This window comes from Nipponia nippon, unplaced genomic scaffold (genome assembly GCF_047370975.1).
Source record: "Nipponia nippon isolate SJK-2023a ecotype South Korea unplaced genomic scaffold, ASM4737097v1 scaffold_33, whole genome shotgun sequence".
Taxonomy (NCBI): Eukaryota; Metazoa; Chordata; class Aves; order Pelecaniformes; family Threskiornithidae; genus Nipponia; species Nipponia nippon.
Window position 1 is genome coordinate 672079 of NW_028262351.1, and position 20976 is coordinate 693054.

The following is a 20976-nucleotide window of genomic DNA, read 5'->3' on the forward strand; positions in this document are numbered from 1 at the left end:
ACAATACTTGTGTACTGCCTTAAAATAACAAAAGTAGGGAATCTGTAGATGAATGATAATATTTTTTTCTGTTTGGAGACAAACAGAAAAACAGCTAATAATGGAGATACTTAGTGGGACTGCTTGTTGGATATGACCTCTGGCTTAACTTGTTTCTAGGGCAGATGCTTCTGTGTAAGCAGAACCACGCTGAGATGTATTTAAGGGGCTAAAGCTCATTTTAAAAAAAAAAAAACAACAAAACCACACAGTTGTATCCTAGTTCTAGGCAGTCTAATTAATTTGATTATAGTAAAGATTTTTACTAAAGTGACCTTTTACTTTTTTTTTTTAAAGTTGGTATGTTCAACACACCAGGAATGCAGAGCTTGTTACAGCAGATAACAGAAAATCCACAACTTATGCAAAATATGTTGTCTGCACCCTATATGAGAAGCATGATGCAGTCATTGAGCCAGAATCCTGATCTTGCAGTACAGGTAAATGCTTTTGGTGTAGCAATGTGTTGTGTGCACTGAAGTGAAAAAAGGAATTGAATTTATGATACAGTTATATTTTCACTACAGAGTAATTGTGTCAACTTCTCAACAATAACTTGTCTGTTGTGAATGATCCAGTTTGTAAAATATGTTAATGACTGACTTATTGAAATTATTACCTAGTTACCTTTAGCAATCTGTTGCAGTAAGTTTCTTCAATTTGTAGTTGGACATCATGTCAGGCATTCTCTTGTAACAACTTGTAATTTTGTATGTTTCATACAGCCCTAAACTCTTGTAGCCTAGCATAAGAACCAGTTAAACAAAACAAATGCTTTGATTATAAATTAAGGTAGATCTGCTAGTAAATAAATACCCACCCTAGCTTGGGAGGACAGAAGTGGAGGGGAAGGAGTTGGTGCCATATCTAGCTGTTATTCTGGTTTTCATTTCTCATCTGTGATCCTTGCTCATAATAAAAGTGCTAATACTTACTGCTGTTTTATGAATGGTATTGTAGAAGTGCTTTCTAATTTTACTTACAGCAATAATATCCAAAGTCAAATCTTGAACTGAGATAATATTATTATCTTTTGTATATTAAACACTTAATTGGAAAATATCCCAGGCTTTTTGCAGACGATGTTTACAGGGAAACCATCACATCTGTAGTGGAAGCAGACCAGAAAAGGCTTTTCTTGTTACATAAATGAGGCTGCTTTGGCGAGGATCTAGCAAGGATTCACTTCAAAAGTTTAACACCCCCCCACCCCCCCACCCCCCCCCAAACCCACAACAAAAAACACACCCAAAAATACTGAACAAACAAACAAAATAAACAACTCCACACCACCAATAATTTCAGTGAATTCTCAGGCTGGTCGTTCATTGTTTCAGAACAAGTTTTGGCCAAAGGAGAAGTGGGAGATAATTACTCTGAGGTTATCATAGACTATTATCTTGTTCTCTGATTCATATGTGGTAAATAGTTGTCTTAAAATCCACTCTAGTATTTACTTTTTGATCTGCTGCTTGATCTATGATGTTAAATATTTTTGTCCCATAGATGATGTTGAATAATCCTTTATTTGCTGGAAATCCTCAACTTCAGGAGCAAATGAGACAACAGCTTCCTACTTTCCTTCAACAAGTAAGATGAGATACTAAGTGTTGTTAATAAATGTCTGAAATTCAGTGAGCAATTTTTGCAATAAACTGGTGCCTTTCCTTGATTTCACTTAAAGCTAGATTCTGTTATGTGTATTCTAATTAGCTTTAGACACTGAGTTGCATTGTCCCTTGATAATTAAATGCTTGATTTATCTCTCCATCCCTTTCAACAGTTAAATCTGGCTTTTAGTGGATGTTTTTGTCTGTGACTAGCACAACTGCTTTGATTTGCTTTTGTGTCTTTGCTTAGAAGAAATGACTTGTTCTTACTGCGCACCAGCCACAGAAAACCTGTTTCCTACATGATTTCTTTAGCAAATTAAAGAAAAAAGATTATTACTTTTCCCGCTACTAAGATAAGCTTTTACGGTACTTTTCTCATACCTCCTCCACCCTGCCCTGATTATTTGGGGTAAAGAGACCTTACAGCATTCCTTGAAAGAGGGAAGTCATAAGCTAATTCAAAACAAGTGGAGTGGGTTCTGAAGATATTTGCCTGTAAAGATTGCCTTGCCACCAGCTTTCCCTCTTAAACCATTGTGGTTGCAGCCCCAGTATTTGCTTTATCTTAACTGTCACAGTGTATACTAGGATTGTGTCCTTTAAATAGGACTAAGCAAAATTTTTAGAAATTAAAAATTTATTCCAGTGCATGAGTTCCATTGCTGCCATTAGGCAGTCCTTGCAAATGAAAGTAAATGTGTGTTGCCAGGATCTCATTGCATGTAGGCAGTGTTATGAGTAAAATAAATAACAACATGAATTTCATGCCATTAATGATCGCCCAATGCTCCAATCTATCTCGATCCTTCTGCAAGGCCTCTTGTCCCTCAAGAGAGTCAACAGCACCTCCCAGTTTGGTATCATCAGCAAACTTGCTAAGGGTGCATTCGACTCCTGCATCCAGATCATTGATAAAAATATTGAACAGAACTGGCCCTAGAATTGAGCCCTGAGGACCACCGCTGGTGACTGGTCACCAGCCAGATGCAGCCCCATTCACTACAACTCTTTGAGCCCTGCTGTTCAGCCGGTTCTTCACCCAGCGCACCGTGTACCTGCTCATCCCACAGTTGGACAACTTGTCCAGAAAGATGCTGTGAGGGACAGTATCAAAAGCCTTCCTAAAATCCAGGAGAAACTACATCCATCGCCTTCCCTTCATCCACTAGGCAGGTGACCTTATCATAGAAGCATATCAAATTAGTTAAACAGGACTTTCCCTTTCTGAACCCATGCTGACTGTGCCTGATGATTGCATTGTCCTTTAAATGCCTTTCAGTAGCACCCAGTATGATCTTCTCCATAATTTTCCCAGGTTCTGAGGTTAGACTAACAGGTCTGTAGTTTCCTGGGTCTTCCCTCATGCTCTTCTTATAAATTGGAGTAACATTGGCTAGCTTCCAGTCAGTAGGGACCTCCCCAGACTCCCAAGACCTTTGGTAGATGATCAAGAGGGGTCCTGCTGTCACATCTGCTAGCTCCTTCAGTACTCTGGGATGAATCCCATCTGGCCCCATGGACTTATGAACATTCAGCTGATACAGCTGGTCCCTTACAATTTCAGTGTCCGCAAATGGAGAGTCACTGTTCCCGCAGTCGTGGTCCTCCGACTCAGAGGACCGGGCAGCCCAAGGTCTATCAGTATTATTAAGTATTAAGCATTGAATGCCTCTGCTTTTTCTTCATCCCTATTTGTCAGGTGACCATCTTCAACAAGTATTGGTCCAATGTTTTCCTTAGACCTCCTCTTGCTATTAACATTCTTAAAAAAGCATTTCTTGTTGTCTGACACAACACCGGCCAGTTTCAACTCTAATTGAGCTTTGGCCTTTCATGTCTTCTCCCTGCGTGGATGAACCACAGCTCTGTAATCTTCCTGCGAAGCCTGACCTTGCTTCCAGAGATCATACAATTTCTTTTTCCTCCTGAGTTCCAAAAAGAGTTCCCTCTTCCGCCAAGCTGGTCTTCTGCCCTTCTTGCTTGACTTATGGCACAATGGGATTGCCTGCTCCTGTGCTTCTAAAAGGTGCTTCTTAAAATCTGACCAGCACTCATGGATTCCTAAGCCCCCAAAAGCAGATTCCCAGGGGACACTGCTAAGTAGCTCCTTGAGTAGCTTAAAGTTTTCTCTCTTGAAAGCCAGGGTAGCAACTCTGCTGACCTTTTTTCTCATTACACTGAAAATTTTAAACTCAACCATTTAATGATCACTGTGGCTAAGACAGCCACCTACCATCACATCTCCCACGAGTCCTTCTCTATTCACAAACAACAAGTCTAGGAGGGCATCTTTCCTAGTTGGCTCACTGAGCTCTTATGACAAGAAATTATCTTCCACAAACTTCAAGAATTTCTCAGACTTGCTCGTCACAGCAGTATGGTATTCCCAGTTGACGCCTTGGAATTTGAAATCTCCCATAAGGACTAAGGCTACCGATACAGAAATTTCTCCTAATTGCCTATAGAATAACTCATCAGTGCTATCATCCTGGCTGGGCGGTCGGTAGTAGACTCCCACTACGACATCTCCTTTGTTTTCCATCCCCCTAATCTTCACCCAGACACTCTTAATGCTTTTGTATCTCTTTCCATTAGTATCACCTTTGGGTTTATCTGCACAGCTAGTTCTCTGCTGTCTTCTCCATGTTAGGTCAGATGATCAACAACATTAACAGATGAAGTAAACTGGAGAAATACCTGGGTGTTCTCAGAACGTTGACAGTATCGCAGCCCATACTTCCTCACTCATCTGTTGCCATTATATTATGGGAATGGGTGATGGAAACTATGAAATGTTCCTCTGTATAATGGAAAGCACTTGCAATAAATGGCCAGTTGCTCAGCACAACTAGGAAAACACATGTGAGCTACTCTTTCTATTCCTTTTACATAAGTTTTACCCAGAATTGCTGCTACTCTACAGCTGGAATTAAAAACATTAATAGAGATCCAAGTCACCTAAGTGCTCAGAGGATCATTGGGTCAGTTTTCTGTAAAAACATCTCTAAATATCAGACAGTAAGTCATGGCTTAAAGGTTATTTTCTTAAACAAAGTAATCACAACAGCTTACTTCAGTGAATCTAAAATGCTTTTCTCCTTTAAAGATTTGGATTAACTTCACCAGCTATACATTTAGTTATTCTCCTCTGACTTTTAGCTATCACGAAGATACAAATCCAAGAGACAAATGGAGAGTGTTTAAAAACTTGCTGTGCTCAAGTCTCATTACACACCCATGTTTCAGGACAGAATCAACATTTGATCTTTGTGCCCTATTCTGCTCTTCTGTTTTGCACCGGAGGAAGCTTAACCTTAATTTGTGCAGTTCTTTGAATCAAAAAAAGTTTTTGCAGGAGAAAGAATTTGGTCTAGTTACCAAGTGAAGGCTGCTGAGATTAATCAGCCTGTCTGCTATTTGAAGCAGGTCCGGCTACCAAGACTTCTAACTGAAACAAATAACTTGTCACTTACATGTGACATCTGTAAGCAGAGGTGAGCATAAGCCATTAGTTTTGGTTTTGTATCTAAAATAGTCCAGCTTTTAGACATTTAATTTCAGAAATCAAAAGTATGTCTTTTTTTATCTGTGGATGCAAAAGCCAGTTTTTAGTTGAATTTGCAGTAGAGTGAGGGTCCTTGAATGTTATATGTTTGCTAGTATGTTTTGCAGAGTATTTGTATGTCTGTAGGTGTTGATGGCACTACAGATATGAACACATACACAAATTATCATGATCAAATAGCTGTGGTCTGAATTTAGCTAGAAAAAGATGTTTTATAACTTTCTGTATTAGATACCTACTAGTCAGGTTTCACTGTATTCAGCCCTGTTGCTTACCAATAGTATGATATAGGAGACTAATTTAGAATTACATTGAACTAATACACTCCTGTGGCTTTGGAAGATGATAAAGTCTACTAGAAGTAGTAATGAGAAATACTTTTCCTTATGTTCTCTGTATTTAAAAGGAGTCTAGAGAGCTTGTTGATCACCTTCTGTGAAAGTTTTCTCAAAAAAACCAAACCAAACAAAACAAAAACAAAACCCAGACGAAAACCTGAAGGATTTAATGTAAACATTCAAATACAAAGTTGAGAAACAACAAGTTCTGAAAGGATATCAGATTCTATAAAACATCTAGCGATAAAGATCAACTTTGAATGTCTGTATGTTATTCAATTATGAGTTTCTCTCCTGTTCTTAGATGCAGAATCCTGACACGTTATCAGCTATGTCAAACCCTAGAGCAATGCAGGCTTTGCTACAGATTCAGCAGGGCTTGCAGACACTAGCAACGGAAGCACCGGGACTTATACCAGGGTAAGAATTGGTCATACAAATTTATACAAGAACTTTTCTCTTGCGTTTGTTTTTTTTTCAGCTTTTTGTTTTTCTTTTTAACATGTAGAGGTTTATCCAGTTTTTACAGACTGTTCCTCTTGCATTTTTTAGTTTCACTAAACTTGTTTTAGAATCTGTCACACTTTTGTCTGCAACGCACTTTTAAGCAATGATGACTATGGTCTTTGTTTTGGTGCTTTACTTAAGTTGTCATCCATTTTTTATTTTACAAAATTTTTACTTAGTAATTACATATAATGGGAAGAGACATTACGACTAAGCCATTTTCAATGTTAGTGATGTATTTCTCTATCATTTGTGCAGATTCAGTCCTAGTTTAGGTGGATTGGGAAGCACTGGAGCTCCTACAGGGTCCACTGTACCTAGTTCTGTTCCCAGTGAAAATACAAGCCCAACATCAGGGGCTGCTGAACCTGGTCACCAGCAGTTTGTCCAACAAATGTTGCAGGCACTTGCTGGTGCAAATGCTCAGGTAAAGTAGATCACTGTATTCTAGTGTGTGTGTGGGTGGTGGTTTTGGGTGGTTGGTGGGTTTTTTTGTTTGGTTTTTTTTTAAATATCCCCCCCCCCCAGTGTAAACCAACAGAATGCTTCTGGTCAAAGGAAAGCAGAGGAAGCTTAAAAGTGATGTTCTAGCTGTGCAAATAAATGCTGGAAAAACATCACATTTGAGTAAAAGTGTCCTCTGAATGGTTGATTGTTGTATGCCTATCTTCATACCCTTGAGTTTCTGAAATGCTTGGAAAGAAGCAGATTAAGGTGTTGAAGGGAAGACTGGTTCCCTGGCAAGTGAAACGTGGGCTCAGACAAGAAAAGAACTTAAGCGTACTGAACATCATTATCTCTGTACTTTATATCTGTGTTGCTGGTTGTTACTCTGTAGCTGTGACAGCCTCTGTTCCACGCTTCACAATAGCCATGCTCAGGTTATTTGGGGCCTGAATTTGTAGCATGCTTCCCTGACATTCTGCAGGTCCAGACTGCACAGTGTACATTGTGTTAACATACCAAGTAGGATTCAGGTTTTCTGGAGAGCTCCAGAAGTCAAGCAAAGGTGGCAGCTTTGCAGGTAAATGTAGGGTGGTGAGCAAGACTGGCTTTAAAGGGGGCACACCCATAACAGTGGAGAGGTATCTCAAGAGTGCTGTGTGAAATGTCACCATTACACTGTGGTACATATCTAGTATAATGGCAGACTGCTGGTAAAAGGCACAGTCCTGCTCTTACCGCCTCTGTTGCCACAGAATAGGGCAGTTCAGCTTGCTGATCTGACAGAAAAATGTTATTTTATGTAACCATAAGAAAGTGGTGGTAGGTGTAGCTGTAGGAAACCATGTTCCCATAGATGTTTTTATCCTGCCAGATCTTACACTACCAATTCAGTGTTCTGTTTGGTTTTGCTTGGGGGAAGCAGATGAGGGGGGGGAGGAATGTTTAAATTTCAGCCAGTATGTTTGCATTTTATTGGCTTGGAAGTATATGCAGTTTTTAAATACTGGTAGGAATTTCTCAATGGATGAAACTTTAAGTAGAACAAAAGGAAAACTAGCACTAGCTGCAAAAATCTTGTGTTGATATGTAAACTGTCTCGCTCATTTTGAAAAGTGGCTTCTCAGTATTACTCTGACCCTATATACATAAAGCATATTATTTTCATATAATTGTTCTGTTTCAAAAATGCCTCTGAGTTGAAGATCATACAACTGAAATTATTGAGAATTTTGCCATTAGTTTATGAGCAGTTTATTTGAGCAAGATCAACTCATAAAGCACAGCTGTCACTTTGCCTTAGGCTGAAGTTTTTCTAACCAGAATTTTGGTAAATTTAATCAACAAATACTTGGAGCATTAAAGAGGTAACTTTTATGTCAAGGAAAAAAAAAAGCCTACCACATTCACTGTTGCCAACAGTGAAATTCTCAAAATCCTGCTGTCCCACATTACTAGATTAGACTCTTTCATTAAAAAAGAAAAAAAAAAAAAGTGTGCATGCACATCTTTAAGAAACTGTTCTTGGGACACATTTATCAGATTTAACTGTTCCTTTTTTATCAAACAAGCAGCTCTTCTTGTAGTTCAAAAATGTCACATAAGTGACATTAAAGTGACAATTAAAATTGGAGGCTAATCTGACTTGTTTGATCAATAATTAAATTGTGAATGAAATTTGTCATAGTCTAGTTTGGGGAACTTGAAAAAGATGCATTCAGAAATTAGTAAAGACAAGAAATGGTTCAGAACCAACTGTTTAAATCCTCTACTTTGCCAAATGTGTATTATGCTTTTATAGCTTGAGATTTTTCTTCCTAGCAGTTACAAAATCCAGAAGTTAGATTTCAGCAACAACTGGAGCAGCTGAGTGCAATGGGCTTTTTGAACCATGAAGCAAACTTACAAGCTCTAATAGCAACAGGAGGAGATATCAGTGCAGCTATTGAAAGGCTGCTCGCCTCTCAGCCTTCATAGTAGTGTTTCTTTAACTCGAAAAAATGTAATTTATTTTTGATAACAGCTCTTAAATCTTTAAAATAGTTGCTTTATTTCATTCTGACTCTTGGGATTGTCTTGTTATAACTAAAATCAGTCATGCATTTTAAGGTCAAGGGCAGTAGTTTTCTTCAAATGGGGAATTGATGCATTTTCACTGAGTTGTTGCATGCATCACTTTTGTTCTTCGTTATTTCTTAATTTTTTGAAACAATATCAGCTTTCACAGTTGGTTGAGCAGGCTTTGTCTGACTTACAACTGTCCAATTTATTTACTACTAAACCATTAGCCTTCAGTAGTAATTTATGTAGGATACAAATTAAAAAGGAAAAAAATGGAAGGCTATAATTTGTGGGTACCAGTGCTGCTTATGGTGATTTCGGCATGTATTTTTTTTGCTAGCAAAATGCTGTAAGATTTATACCACTTGAGTAATCTATCATTTTTGCTTTTATTTGTATGAAGTATAAACACAACATATACAATGGAGACAACTCACTTCTAGAAATTTACACATTGCAATAGAATGAAATTATAAGTAAACAAAAAAGGCCAGGGGAAAAAAAAATAAGTAGTAAGATATGGTTTTTAGTGTAGAATCTTCCAGCATCTTTGGTAAACATCTCAGAAAAAATGCTTAGGCAAGTTCATTTAAAATATACTAGAATTGCTGTTCTAGTTATATCTTCATATCTAGCCATAAAGAAACTTGCACTGTAACACTGTCTCATTGCAACATTGTTACAGATTAACTGTAAATTACCTTTTTGCAAATTAAAGGAGCACTGCCTTGTGCTCTGAAACTGTTTCTAAGGCATTTTGGCTTGTTCCATTGAGATTCTAACATGCATTATGATTTGTAGTTGGAAACATTACTTTCAGCCATTGTCATGTGATATTCTAATTACTTTTAACCACCATGTAAAAAAATACTGTATATCTCTTGAGTTTTTATTGGTAGTTACCTCTTGTGCACAGGTAATAAATGAATTAAAAAGTCTTTAAGCATCTTGTTTCGGTGTGTTTGCAACTGGTGATTATCCAGCATTCAAGATGACTTACCTTTCAGCGTTAGCTCTGGGACTATTTTCAGACTTTGGGCTAAGATTAGCAAACAATACTTGGAGTATAAAGTGGAGGACAGAAAGGAAGGGTCATATGATACTGAAGACTATTTAGATAAAGTGAAAGTAGTGAAATAAAGCATTCTGCTGTGTGTTACTGAATAGCATTTGCTTTTTATTGGTATTTGCTGTCAGTGTAATTGTGAACATTCTGATTTAGTTCCTGTATTGCATTAAACACTTCATCTGAACAATCTTTTCTTTTGGTACAAATATAAAGCCAGTTTGCTCTAAAAACCATTGCTTGCAAATGGTTTAAACTTACAGGCCTTGACTCAAAATTGTTAATAAACTAAATGAAACAAATTTATAATGGGATATAAAGGAGGGTGTTGAGCACACTTTCTTTTACATACAATGAAATTAATAAAATTCTTGGCAAAGCTAAGCATGCAGATTTTACAGGGAGTAACTGTTTTAGTCTTCTCTCAGAAGTTTTTGCTGTCCAGTAATCTTGTCTCTTACTTCATGCGGTGGGTTGACCCTGCCTGGATGCCAGGTGCCCACCAAAGCTGCTCTATCCCTCCCCTCCTCAGCTGGACAGGGGAGAGAAAAAAATATAATGAAAGGCTCGTGGGTCGAGATAAGGACAAGGAGAGATCATTCACCAATTACCATCACAGGCAAAACAGACTTGACTTGGGGAAATTAGCTTAATTTATTACCAATCAAATCCGAATAAGGTAATGAGAAAATAAAAATTAAATCTTAAAACATCTTTCCCCCCACCCCTCCCTTCTTCCTGGGATCAACTTCACTCCCAATTTCTCTATCTCCTCCCCACCCAGCAGCATAGGGGGAGGGGGAATGGGGGTTGCAGTCAGTTCATCACACGTTGCCCTCCTCGGGGGGGGGACTACTCACACTCTTCCCCCTGTTCCAGTGTGGGGTCCCTCCCACAGGAGACAGTCCTCCATGGACTTCTCCAACGTGGGTCCTTCCCACGGGCTGCAGTTCTTCACGAACTGCTCCAGCGTGAGCCCTTTCTATGGGGCTCAGTCCTTCAGGAACAGACTGCTCCAGTGTGGGTCCCCCGTGGGGTCACAAGTCCTGCCAGCAAACCTGCTCCAGCATGGGCTCCTCTGTCTCCACGGGTCCACAGGTCCTGCCAGGAGCCTGCTCCAGGGTGGGCTTCCCATGGGGTCACAGCTTCCTTTGGGCATCCACCTGCTCCAGCGTGGGGTCCTCCATGGGCTGCAGGTGGATATCTGCTCCACCGTTAACCTCCATGGGCTGCAGGGGGACAGCCTGCCTTACCATGGTCTTCACCATGGGCTGCAGGGGAATCTCTGCTCCAGCGTCTGGAGCACCTCCTCCCCCTCCTTCTTCACTGACCTTGGTGTCTGCAGAGTTATTCCTCTCACATATTCTCGCTCCTCTCTCTGGCTGCAGTTGCACAGGTTTTTTTTCTTCCCCTTCTTAAATATGTTATCCCAGAGGCACTACCGCCATCGCTGATGGGCTCGGCCTTGGCCAGCGGCAGGTCTGTCTTGGAGACGGCTGGTATTGGCTCTATTGGACATAGGGGAAGCTTCTAGCAGCTTTTCACAGAAGCCACCCCTGTAGCCCCTCCACTACCAAAACCTTGCTATGCATACCCAATGCACTTCAGCAGTTAGTAAATAGATCAAATACTGCTGATGCACAGTACTGGGTAAAGTTCAAGAAAATCTCTTGGTTAGCAGGCCTCTCTGCCTCTGGATCAAAGTCTCAGAGATACAGCAACATAGAGTATTAAACAAACAAATCAATTAAAATAGAATCTCCTGGTGGTTTGAGTTTTATATGATCAAAGCCTTTTAAAATACTTAAAGTTTGGGCAGGAAATTATTATTACTTTTGTTTCTTAGCCAATGATAGTAAACCTGCAAGGGACTAGACCTTCATAGTGCCTTCTGTTTGGGTAGGTAGCTTTCACTACACTGAGTATGAGGCTGTGATAGGGAAGTGATAGCAAGTAGTTTCTGTAGAATAATCACTACTTTTTCACAATTACTTTCACAATTACTCTTAGGATCTTCAAAGTAACTAATTTGACTTGACTTTATAGGCCTTATAGGAAATTTGCTTTAAAAAAGTGGCATCTCCAGTCATTCAGAAGGTATATCCTTCCAAGAATACAATCCATAACTTTCAAAAAGGCCACTGTCAAATGGAAAGAGCAAAGCTGAAGTAGGGAAGGGAGTGATTTTTGCCAAGCTTTACTAAGATACTAAAGCACTGAATCTGACCTCCATGAACGTTCTTTTGAGACAAGCTCCAGTTCACCTATGTAAATAAAAGAGAGATGTGATATTTGAAGTCAAATTCTATTAGAATTTAAGAAAAAGTAGAATTTAACCTAAACTGTACAATGAACTGTTGTGCTAAGTTTACTACTTGAGGTACAATTAATAGTTAATTTAACTATGTAACTGCTGTCAACTAGTAATAACAATTAGTAACCGAGTAGCAGTAAAACACTGAGACATCTTTAGTGTAGGAGGAATTTTGGTTTTGTTGGAGAAGACCTTAATTGTTAAAAATGGCAGTAGGCAGAACAAGGTTTGTAGTAGGGGTAAAAATTTATTGTCTTTAATAATAAAAGATACATCACACTGGTTTAATGGCATAACAGAATCTTTGTTTGCACGCTCTCTCTCTCACCACTGTCTCTCTAGCCTTTTAGGCACTCACTTTTGAAAACGTCCAATTTCTTTTTGGTTATAAGGGTTTGAAATTTAATATTACTGCTTGGTAATATGTCATGCAGCTGCTTTCCTATCACTTTGTAGTTTCCTGAATTATTTAGTTTTATTGTGTCTGAAAAAAGTAAGTATAAATCTGCATTAAATAGTGGGTATATTAGAAAAGCTCTTTGCTTGTAAAATGGTATACTGGGAAAATATGAAGACTTCATTAAAAGCAAAGGTACCACAAGAGGGTGCCATTTCTTTAATTTTCATAGTGACTAAATTTGCATGGCAATGTTAAAAATAATAATCCATGTGCAACTGTATATGGGGATGATTCTATTCAGGTCTGACTTGTAGAATCTTACAGAAACTATCTGCAGAGTTTTCGTGAAGTTAAGCTAAAGAGGCATCTCTCATGTAACAAGGACTTTTAAAAAAAACATTTTGGTAACTGAAAAGAGGATTTTAACCTTAAATTCTGTGAGTTATGTAACTGACTATATTCAGAATTTTCTGATCTCAAAAAATTTGAAATATGTGTTCGAAGTTGTTTGATCTTACATTTTAAAGCAGCTGTATGAAAACCTATCCGTAAGTGTATATTGGACTGGGTATAGGCTGAGGTGGAAGAGTAAAGCAAGCCAGAAAAGGGAAGTAAAAGAGAAGGTCCAGCTCTGAAAAGAATGAGAATGAGTTTGTTTTGCATTGTGGGTGGTTTTGTGTATTTTTGTTTGTTTGTTTGTTTGTTTTAAAGAAGGAAATATCCATCAGTCTTGTACTGGCTGGTTTCCTGTCCACTGCATTTCATCGATGGGTATGCTTTACAGGTGAAAGATGCTAATTCGAAGCAAATATGATGCCCCTTACACTTTATCTCCAAGCTTTCCAGAGAGTTGTATGTTGTCTCCCCACCACTTTTTTCCCCCCTTTTTCCAGCTTGGTGTTCAGTGCATATAACAAAAGTTCATGAAGTCTTAGCACCCTGGTGAGGTTGGCAAGGATGCAAATACAGAAGCTACAACTTGTTCAAAATCTGTCAGTGAGCCACCAGTAGTGTCAGGAACAGAACTTCATCATTCAAGTTCCTGCCTTTTATACTTGTAGAAAAAGAAATACACTGCTTTTTACAAAGCTGTAAAATATTTCATCACTGTGCCCTTCTCCATGTTTGACAGAATGAAAATTAAAACTAAGAATTTCAATTCCTGTGTGACCCTTGATGGGATTTTCAAAAGCAGGCTGGGCTCAGATAGCTTCCCTTTGACCCATACTAATGGCAATTTTAACCTCATAGGGAGAAGTGTTTAAACAATGGTGATAGTTTTTGAAAATTTCATCTTACATGTCCTTTACAGTCATGATAGAAATATTAAGAGTAATAAACCAACTCTTAATATTGTAACCATTTAAATATTGTGGAAAAATAAGTTGTTTTGATTAACTTAAGAAAATAAGCATTATTTCATTAAGACATTTTTCTAGACTGACAGCAGAGAAAAAAAGTATCTTCTTTTTTTTGACAGACTTTTGAAATAAAATTTATAATGCAGGTAAGGATGTGATTTGAAAGTGAAGTCAAGCTAGCCTGTCTCCTGCTAAAATCTCTATCTTAGAGTGTTTCTATATTAGCCACCATTCTTTCACTCCAACTAAATTCTAATATAGCATAAGGAAGTGCCATGAGCACTTCCTTAATTCCTGAGAACAGCAGCAACTGAATATCTTTAGAAACTCTGATCCATCATCTATAAAAATTATTATATTGATCTGTCTAGAGAATAAGTCTGCTGAACAGTAGAGTTTGGTTATTAAAGGTATACTTTCAACACCTGTTTTCAGAGTTAACTGTAATGTTAAATGTCATGTTTGTTATGTCTGCTGTAACCCTGTGCAGTGGCAGTACTGCACATGTGCTTACTTCAAGTTATGCAAGAGATTGGATGTAGTTAAACTAATGGCCTGTGCGTTTTTTCTTTTTTTTACTGGCAAGGTTTCCTAAAATGAAGAAATAAAAGCATTAAACTGTGGATGTGTGTGTTACACTAAAAAGCAAATCCAGAATTAATTTTCATCATAAATCAGTGACTGAAATGTCTGCAGTCAAATTACAATTAGGTATAAACCTATTCAAAAATCATGACACATTTCTCACATTTCGGTTCACAAGGAAATGAGAACTTGTCATAATTAGTGTTATCTAGGTGAGCCAATGTCAACCTCAGCTACTTATCAGTGCTAGTAATTAAACCTTGTAATTAGGCACTGTTAATGTATACTTATTTTTGCAAAGTTTCTGCAGCTGGGCAGTGACCTTGGGCAGGCATGTCACAAGAAGCAATGGATCATGTTCCACCATAACAATCTAAATTTCTCAGTAAATTAACCCACACTCCACCAAGGTATGATCACCTGATGCACACATGCAACAGCCATGGTGTGAAGCCAGAATAAGGAGAGCTTTGTGGGAGCAAGAGACGCAGAGAAAGCTGAGTCTATTGGGTTTACAGGGCAAGGTTTTGGTAGTAGCTGCAGGGGTGGCTTCTGTGAGAAGAGAACATGTTGGACAGAGACAGTTTCAGCTGACTCCAAGATGGACCTGCTGCTGGCCAAAGCTGAGCCCATCAGTGAAGTTGGTGGTGCCTCTGTGATAATGTTTAAGAAAGGGTTAAAAAAAAAACCCAAAAAAACCCACCAAAACTGTGCAGCAGCTGTGAAAGGGAAGAATGAGAAAAAATGTGAGAGAAGCCACCCTACAGACACCAAGGTCAGAGAAGAAGGAGGAGGAGGCGTTCCAGGTGTGAGAGCAGAGATTCCCCTGCAGCCAATGGTGAAGCAGGTTGTCCCCCTGCAGCCCATAGAGGACCATGTTGGAGCAGATATCCACACTGCAGCCTGTGGATAGCCTGTGCCAGAGCAGGTGGATATGCCCTGAAGGAAGCTGTGACCCCATGGAGAGCCCATGCTGGAGCAGGTTTTCTGTTAGGACCTGTGATGGCGTGGGGGATCCATGCTGGAGCAGTCTGTTCCTGAAGGACTGGACCCCGTGGAAGGGACCAATGCTGGAGCAGTTTGTGAAGAACTGCAGCCCATGGGAAGGACCCACGTTGGAGCAGTTTGTGAAGGACTGTCTCCCGTGGGAGAGACCCCACACTGGAGCAGGAGAAAAAGTGTGAGAAAGGAGTGGCAGAGACAAAGTGTTATGAACTGACAGCAACCCCCATTCCCCATCCCCCTACACTGCTCAGGGAGGGGGAGGTAGGAGAGTTGGGAATGAATGAGCCTGGGAAGAAGAGAGGTGGGGGGAAGATGTTTTTAGTTTTGTTTTTCTCACTGTCCTACTCTATTTTTAATTGGCAATAATTTGAATTAATTTTCCCCAAGTCAAGTCTGTTTTGACCATGACAGCAATTGGTGAGTGATCTCCCTATCTTTATCTCGAGCCACGAGCTTTTTTTTCATGTTATTTTCTTCTCCTGTCCTGTTGAGGAGGGAGAGTGATAGAGCAGCTTGGTGGGCACATGGCAGCTAGCCAAGGTCAACCTGCCACACTGGGTTAGACATGAAGATTTGGTAGAATAACTTTTAAGATTATTTATGTAATTAGGGTAGCCCCATACACCATGGGAGATAAGTGGCTGATGGTATGTAGGATAGGTGGTTTGCTTCCCCTTCCATCTACCCCCCCAAAAATGGATCCCAGGATCCAAGAAGTGACACAGCATGCTTTTAGCAGGCTAAGAGGAAAGGGCAGTGTCTGGCTGTAATACTCCTCCTCTTTCTATTTGCAGTAAAGGTACAAACAGGTGAAATGAAGCATCACAGAAATGTATTTGTGACCAGAGAAACATCATGGATGAGTCATAGCTCTAGCTAGCTGTGTCAAGTGTCAATTTCCATGGCTTTCAGTAGGTATATTGTCCTTCAGTCTTCCCCCTTCTCTATCTGACTTTCCTACACACTTCTGAATAGGAATCAAATTCCCCCAAGGGCTGAGTTCCAGCAGTTCAGCATATTCCTGCCACATGAAACTCACAAAATCTATTCTTCTGTATCCCACACTACTGAAACATCAAGAGGAAAGCTAATATTGGAGATAATCTAAAAAGACATAGCCAAGGATGGATAACACAAATTCAGCATTTTGAGCATGCTAGAGCTCTTTGGAACTTGCTTCTGATTCCTCTTTACAGAGAAGGCTTGTTAGGTGTTTAGTATAACATACTAAATTAAAGCAGAATGAAAAATAAAAGTTTAAAGCTACATATTTTGCTATTACTTTCAAGTTTCAAAAAACTTCCTTTGAATTATCTTTGCTTGTGTATGAACAGTTGAAGTAGGACTATCTGAGCTTAGGAAATATGTAATAAATAAAATTCAAGGTTGAATGATGAGTTGGTCAGCTGATTTAAATTTTTTAAAAATCAACATTTCTAAAGAGATTCAATCATGATTACCAAATGCCTGATCATTTTGGACTGTACCTTACTGAAACTAATATTTTAGAAAACATTATATTGTAGTCATTATCAGTATGTTCTGTGGTTATGCTGTCTGGAAGTAGCTAATGTTAGGTTTATTACTGAACTGGATCCTTGAAATAATCTTTATACAGACAGTAGAAAAACAACTATCATTTGCAGCATTTTTCCCTACACTATTATTCAGGAGTTAGCTTACCCTTAGCAATTATTATGATACCTTAGATTAGTGAAAACATAATGGCTTTACTAGCTGCAGAATATTATACTACTACGTACATTTCTGATTTGGAATGCAATGGTGAAAATTCTTAATTTTTTCTGTCTTTAGCCAGAACTCATTAAAGATAGAGGTTCTCTTACCTCTTCGATATATCATGCAATGCACAAAGCCAGGGAATCCTGTCCAAGAAACAAAACAAGTTAGTTCAAAAATGTTTATGAAATGTATTTGAAACAATCACTTCTAACATTTAAAGCATTTGACTGGAAATCAAAATTAGTATTATAATGCACACCAAGTTCAGTTTTGTGTCTCTTTCTTCCCAATGTGGATTTCTACCACTGCCTGAAGGCTAACAAGACGTGCTAGACACTTTATCAATAAAAGGGGTTTAGTAAAATAGTACTTTTTATATTACAAATACCTAGAAGTATCTGATAGACGACACAATTTTGCAACAGCTTTGCTCAGTAGTTTGGCAAATGCAATGTAAGTGATTGATCAGATTTTCAACATAATCTAATGTTAAGCTTTAAGTTCCCAGCAACTTTTGTCATACCTACCAAGCATTAAACTATTGCTCCCATTTCATCTTTCAACACAGTTACTGCTGGGTGAGTGCAACAAATGACAACATGGACAAATAAATGCATTTGCTATTGCCATTATAGAACAACTTCCCCCTGGCATTCAAGGACCTCACAATTTTGCATCACTGATGTTTCAGAAGAGATTTCCCTCTTGCTTAGCATCATACACCAATGGCTAATTCATTCAATTGTGCAATGCTGCCATACATGAGATACTGGCTTATATGAACTTCCAAACATTAATGAAAGATAAGTCTTTCATAAGAATTGTACTGGGTCTGGCTGGGATGAAGTTATCACGGAGTCACAGACTGGTTGAGGTTGGAAGGGACCTCTGGAGGTCACCTGGTCCAACATGCCTGCTCAAGCAGGGCCACCTAGAGCCAGTTGCCCGGGATCATGTCCAGATGGCATTTGAACACCTCCAAGGAGGGAGACTCCACAACCTCCCTGGGCAACCTGTTCCAGTACTCAGTCACCCTCACAGTAAAAAAGTATTTCCTGATGTTCAGCCAGAACCTCCTGTGTTTCAGTTTGTGCCAGTTGCCTGTGGTCCTGTCACTGGGCACCACTGACAAGAGCCTGGCTCCATCTTCTTTGTACCTTCCCTTCAGGTATTTATATGCACTGATGAGATCTCCCCTGAGCCTTGTCCAAGCTAAACAGTCCCAGCTGTCTCAGCCTTTCCTCATATCAGAGATGCTCCAGTCCTTTCATCATCTTTGTGACCCTTCGTTGGACTCCCTCCAGTATGTCCATGTCTCTCTTGTACTGGGTAGCCCAGAACAGGACTCCAGGTGTGGCCTCACCAGTGCTGAGTAGAGGGGAAGGATCACCTCCCTCGACCTGCTGGCAACACTCTGCCTAATGCAGCCCAGGATACCATTAGCCTTCTTTGCAGCAAGGGCACATTGCTGGCTCATGTTCAACCTGGTGTCCACCAGCTCATTTCTCCAGTCTGTTGAGGTCCCTTTGGATGGCAGCACAACCCTCTGGTGTATCAGCCACTCCTCCCAGTTTTGTGTCATTAGCAGATTAGCTATTCAAGATCCCAGAATTTATCAATACAAATTTCTTGACCAGTGCAGCTCCTTTCCAGAGGAGTTAGGTTATATGATACCTATTATTTTTTGCATGGCAAGGAGACTGTCATGACCCTTATTAAGATGAAAAGTTAATAAGAACTCACCCTCTGGTTCTTTATACAGAGACTGATTAATTGTTCAGGTTAGTCTGGAGCAAGACTGTCTTCTTAACTGAAATGATAGCATAAGTGCCAACAAGCCAAAAGATGGAATGGATTGATGATTAGAGTATGAAGCTGCGTAACATCATAAGTATCCATTTTAGGGTGTTCAGTGCAAGAAGAACATAATATAAAAGGAATTGGAAGTCCATTGTTCCTCATTATACCAAAATAGGCTTCAAAACATAAGGGAATGGCATACAGCGTTTTTGCACATGAAGAAAAAAATTGACGGGAAAGAAAGAGGTAGGGCAGAAAACTGTCAAAATGTACTTTATTACATCTAGGCAATTCATGGCTAAACTCTGTTATTACTGAGCACTAAAACTTGTGAAATGGAAAAGATTATCCAACGTTTATAATAAATTAAAATTATAAAAACTATTTATACACTTGATGTAGCATTTAGACAGGAGATTTTTTTTTCTGTATTGTCTTGCTGCTGCAATTGAAAGCAATGTTGATACGTCTAATAAATCATTTTTGGGGGGTTATATTTTAGTCTTCTGAAGCCATCTAAATAAAATGTGGAACACATTCCTAATTCAAATATAATGCAGAAATAAGTTTACTTATTTTTCTTTTAAAAATTGAAATATGATGTGAATGAAGTTTAAATATTTATTCTATTCACAGTCTAGACAAAAGAGTATTGCATAAGGAAAGTAGAATCTTTGTCCTTGACACGGATTAATATCCCTGTGTTCAGGAAAAAAGCTTAGTTATGTCTAATTTATATACTCCTGACAGAACACTGCTGAAGGCTGATTGTACTGTTTTGGTTGTACTAGTTCATTTGCTGCATGCAATACAGCATATTTGCTATTCTTTTTCAACACTGGTGCAGGTGCAGGACTTTGCACCACTTGCCCTTGTTGAACTTCATGAGGTTCCTGTCAGCCCATTTCTGCAGCCTGTCGAGGTCCCTCTGGCATATCAGCCACTCCTCCCAGTTCTGAGTCATCGGCAAGCTTCCTGAGGGTATACTCACCCCATCATCCAGATCATTAATGAAGACGTTAAACAGGACTGGACCCAGTATTGACCCCTCCGGTATACCTCTAGTTACTGGCCTCCAACTAGACTTTGTGCCACTGATCAAAACACTCTGAGCCTAGTTGTTCGGCCAGCTTTCGATCCACCTCACTGTTTGCTCATCCAGCCCCTACTTCATCAGATTCTCTACGAGGATCTTATGGGAGACCATGTCAAAGGCCTTCCTGACGTGTAGTTAGACTATATCCACTGCTCTCCCCTCACCTACAAAGGTAGTCATTTTGTCATAGAAGTATATCAAGTTGGTCAAGCATGACTTCTGTGGAAAAATAACGGAAGATTGGTGAGGAGGATTATAAACACGCTCAAGTGACTTGCAGCTGGGGTGTTGAAAAACACATATATCATACTAATTGTTGTTTAGCCTTGTATGTTTGACAAGTAGAACATCTGTGTTTAGATAACATAGGCCTGTGATAGACTTAGAGGCACCCTATTGAACATGCTTGAGATTCCTGCCCTGCTGTGAGAAAGATCAAAGCACAGTGGTAAACTACGCCTGCGCGAATCCCTGAAATACAGGTGAAAACAGCAGGTTCGGTGATCCTCTAGCGTGGACCAAGCTCCGCAGTTCCTGCGTCCCCACTTATGTGCCTCTGCCCGGGTGCTTCTTCGGGGATCCCCCGGTTGGCGAGGTAACGAAAATAAATTTACTCTTTGCATTTCATCTGTGGTTTTGTGGTTGTTCCTGTGTCCTGCCTGTGGCGGCTCACGCAACTTCCCCTTGGTGAATCCATGCTGACTACTCCTGATGTCCTTCTTGTCCTTCATGTGCCTGGAAATGGTTTCCAGTATTAGCTGCTCCATCACCTGGTGAGGCTGGCTGGCCTGTAGTTTCCTGGGTCCTCCTCCTTGCCCTTCTTGAAGATAGGAGTGACATTTGCTTTCCTCCAGTCTTCGGACACTTCTCCCAGTCTCCATGATGGAACAAAGATTTAGAGTGGCCTTGCAATGACATCTGCCAGTTCCCTCAGCACTCGTGGGTGAATTCCATCAGGGCCCATGGACTTACATATGTACAGTTTGCTTAAGTATTCCCTGACATGATCCTCTTCCACCAATTGTATTTGCTAGAGACT

The 20976-nt window shown here is 39.6% G+C and overlaps 1 protein-coding gene across 4 annotated transcripts in view; it reads left to right on the top strand.

The window, feature by feature from the left end:
* LOC104012402 (ubiquilin-1-like) overlaps nt 1-20564 on the top strand; it is a 42676-nt gene extending 22112 nt beyond the window's left edge. Inside the window, exons 7-12 of one of the 4 annotated variants that reach the window (XR_015707606.1) lie at nt 337-479; nt 1546-1629; nt 5860-5975; nt 6321-6489; nt 16093-16209; nt 18210-20564. Coding sequence is in view for 3 of the 4 variants with exons in the window: in XM_087770748.1 (XP_087626874.1) it covers nt 337-479; nt 1546-1629; nt 5860-5975; nt 6321-6489; nt 8328-8483 (668 nt within the window). In the remaining variant the exon portion in view is untranslated. Of the gene's footprint in view, nt 1-336; nt 480-1545; nt 1630-5859; nt 5976-6320; nt 6490-8327; nt 9514-16092 lie in introns of those variants that run through there. The other 3 variants (XM_087770749.1, XM_087770748.1, XM_009464776.2) reach the window with 3 other exon arrangements.
* Nucleotides 20565-20976: the final 412 nt, after the last annotated feature.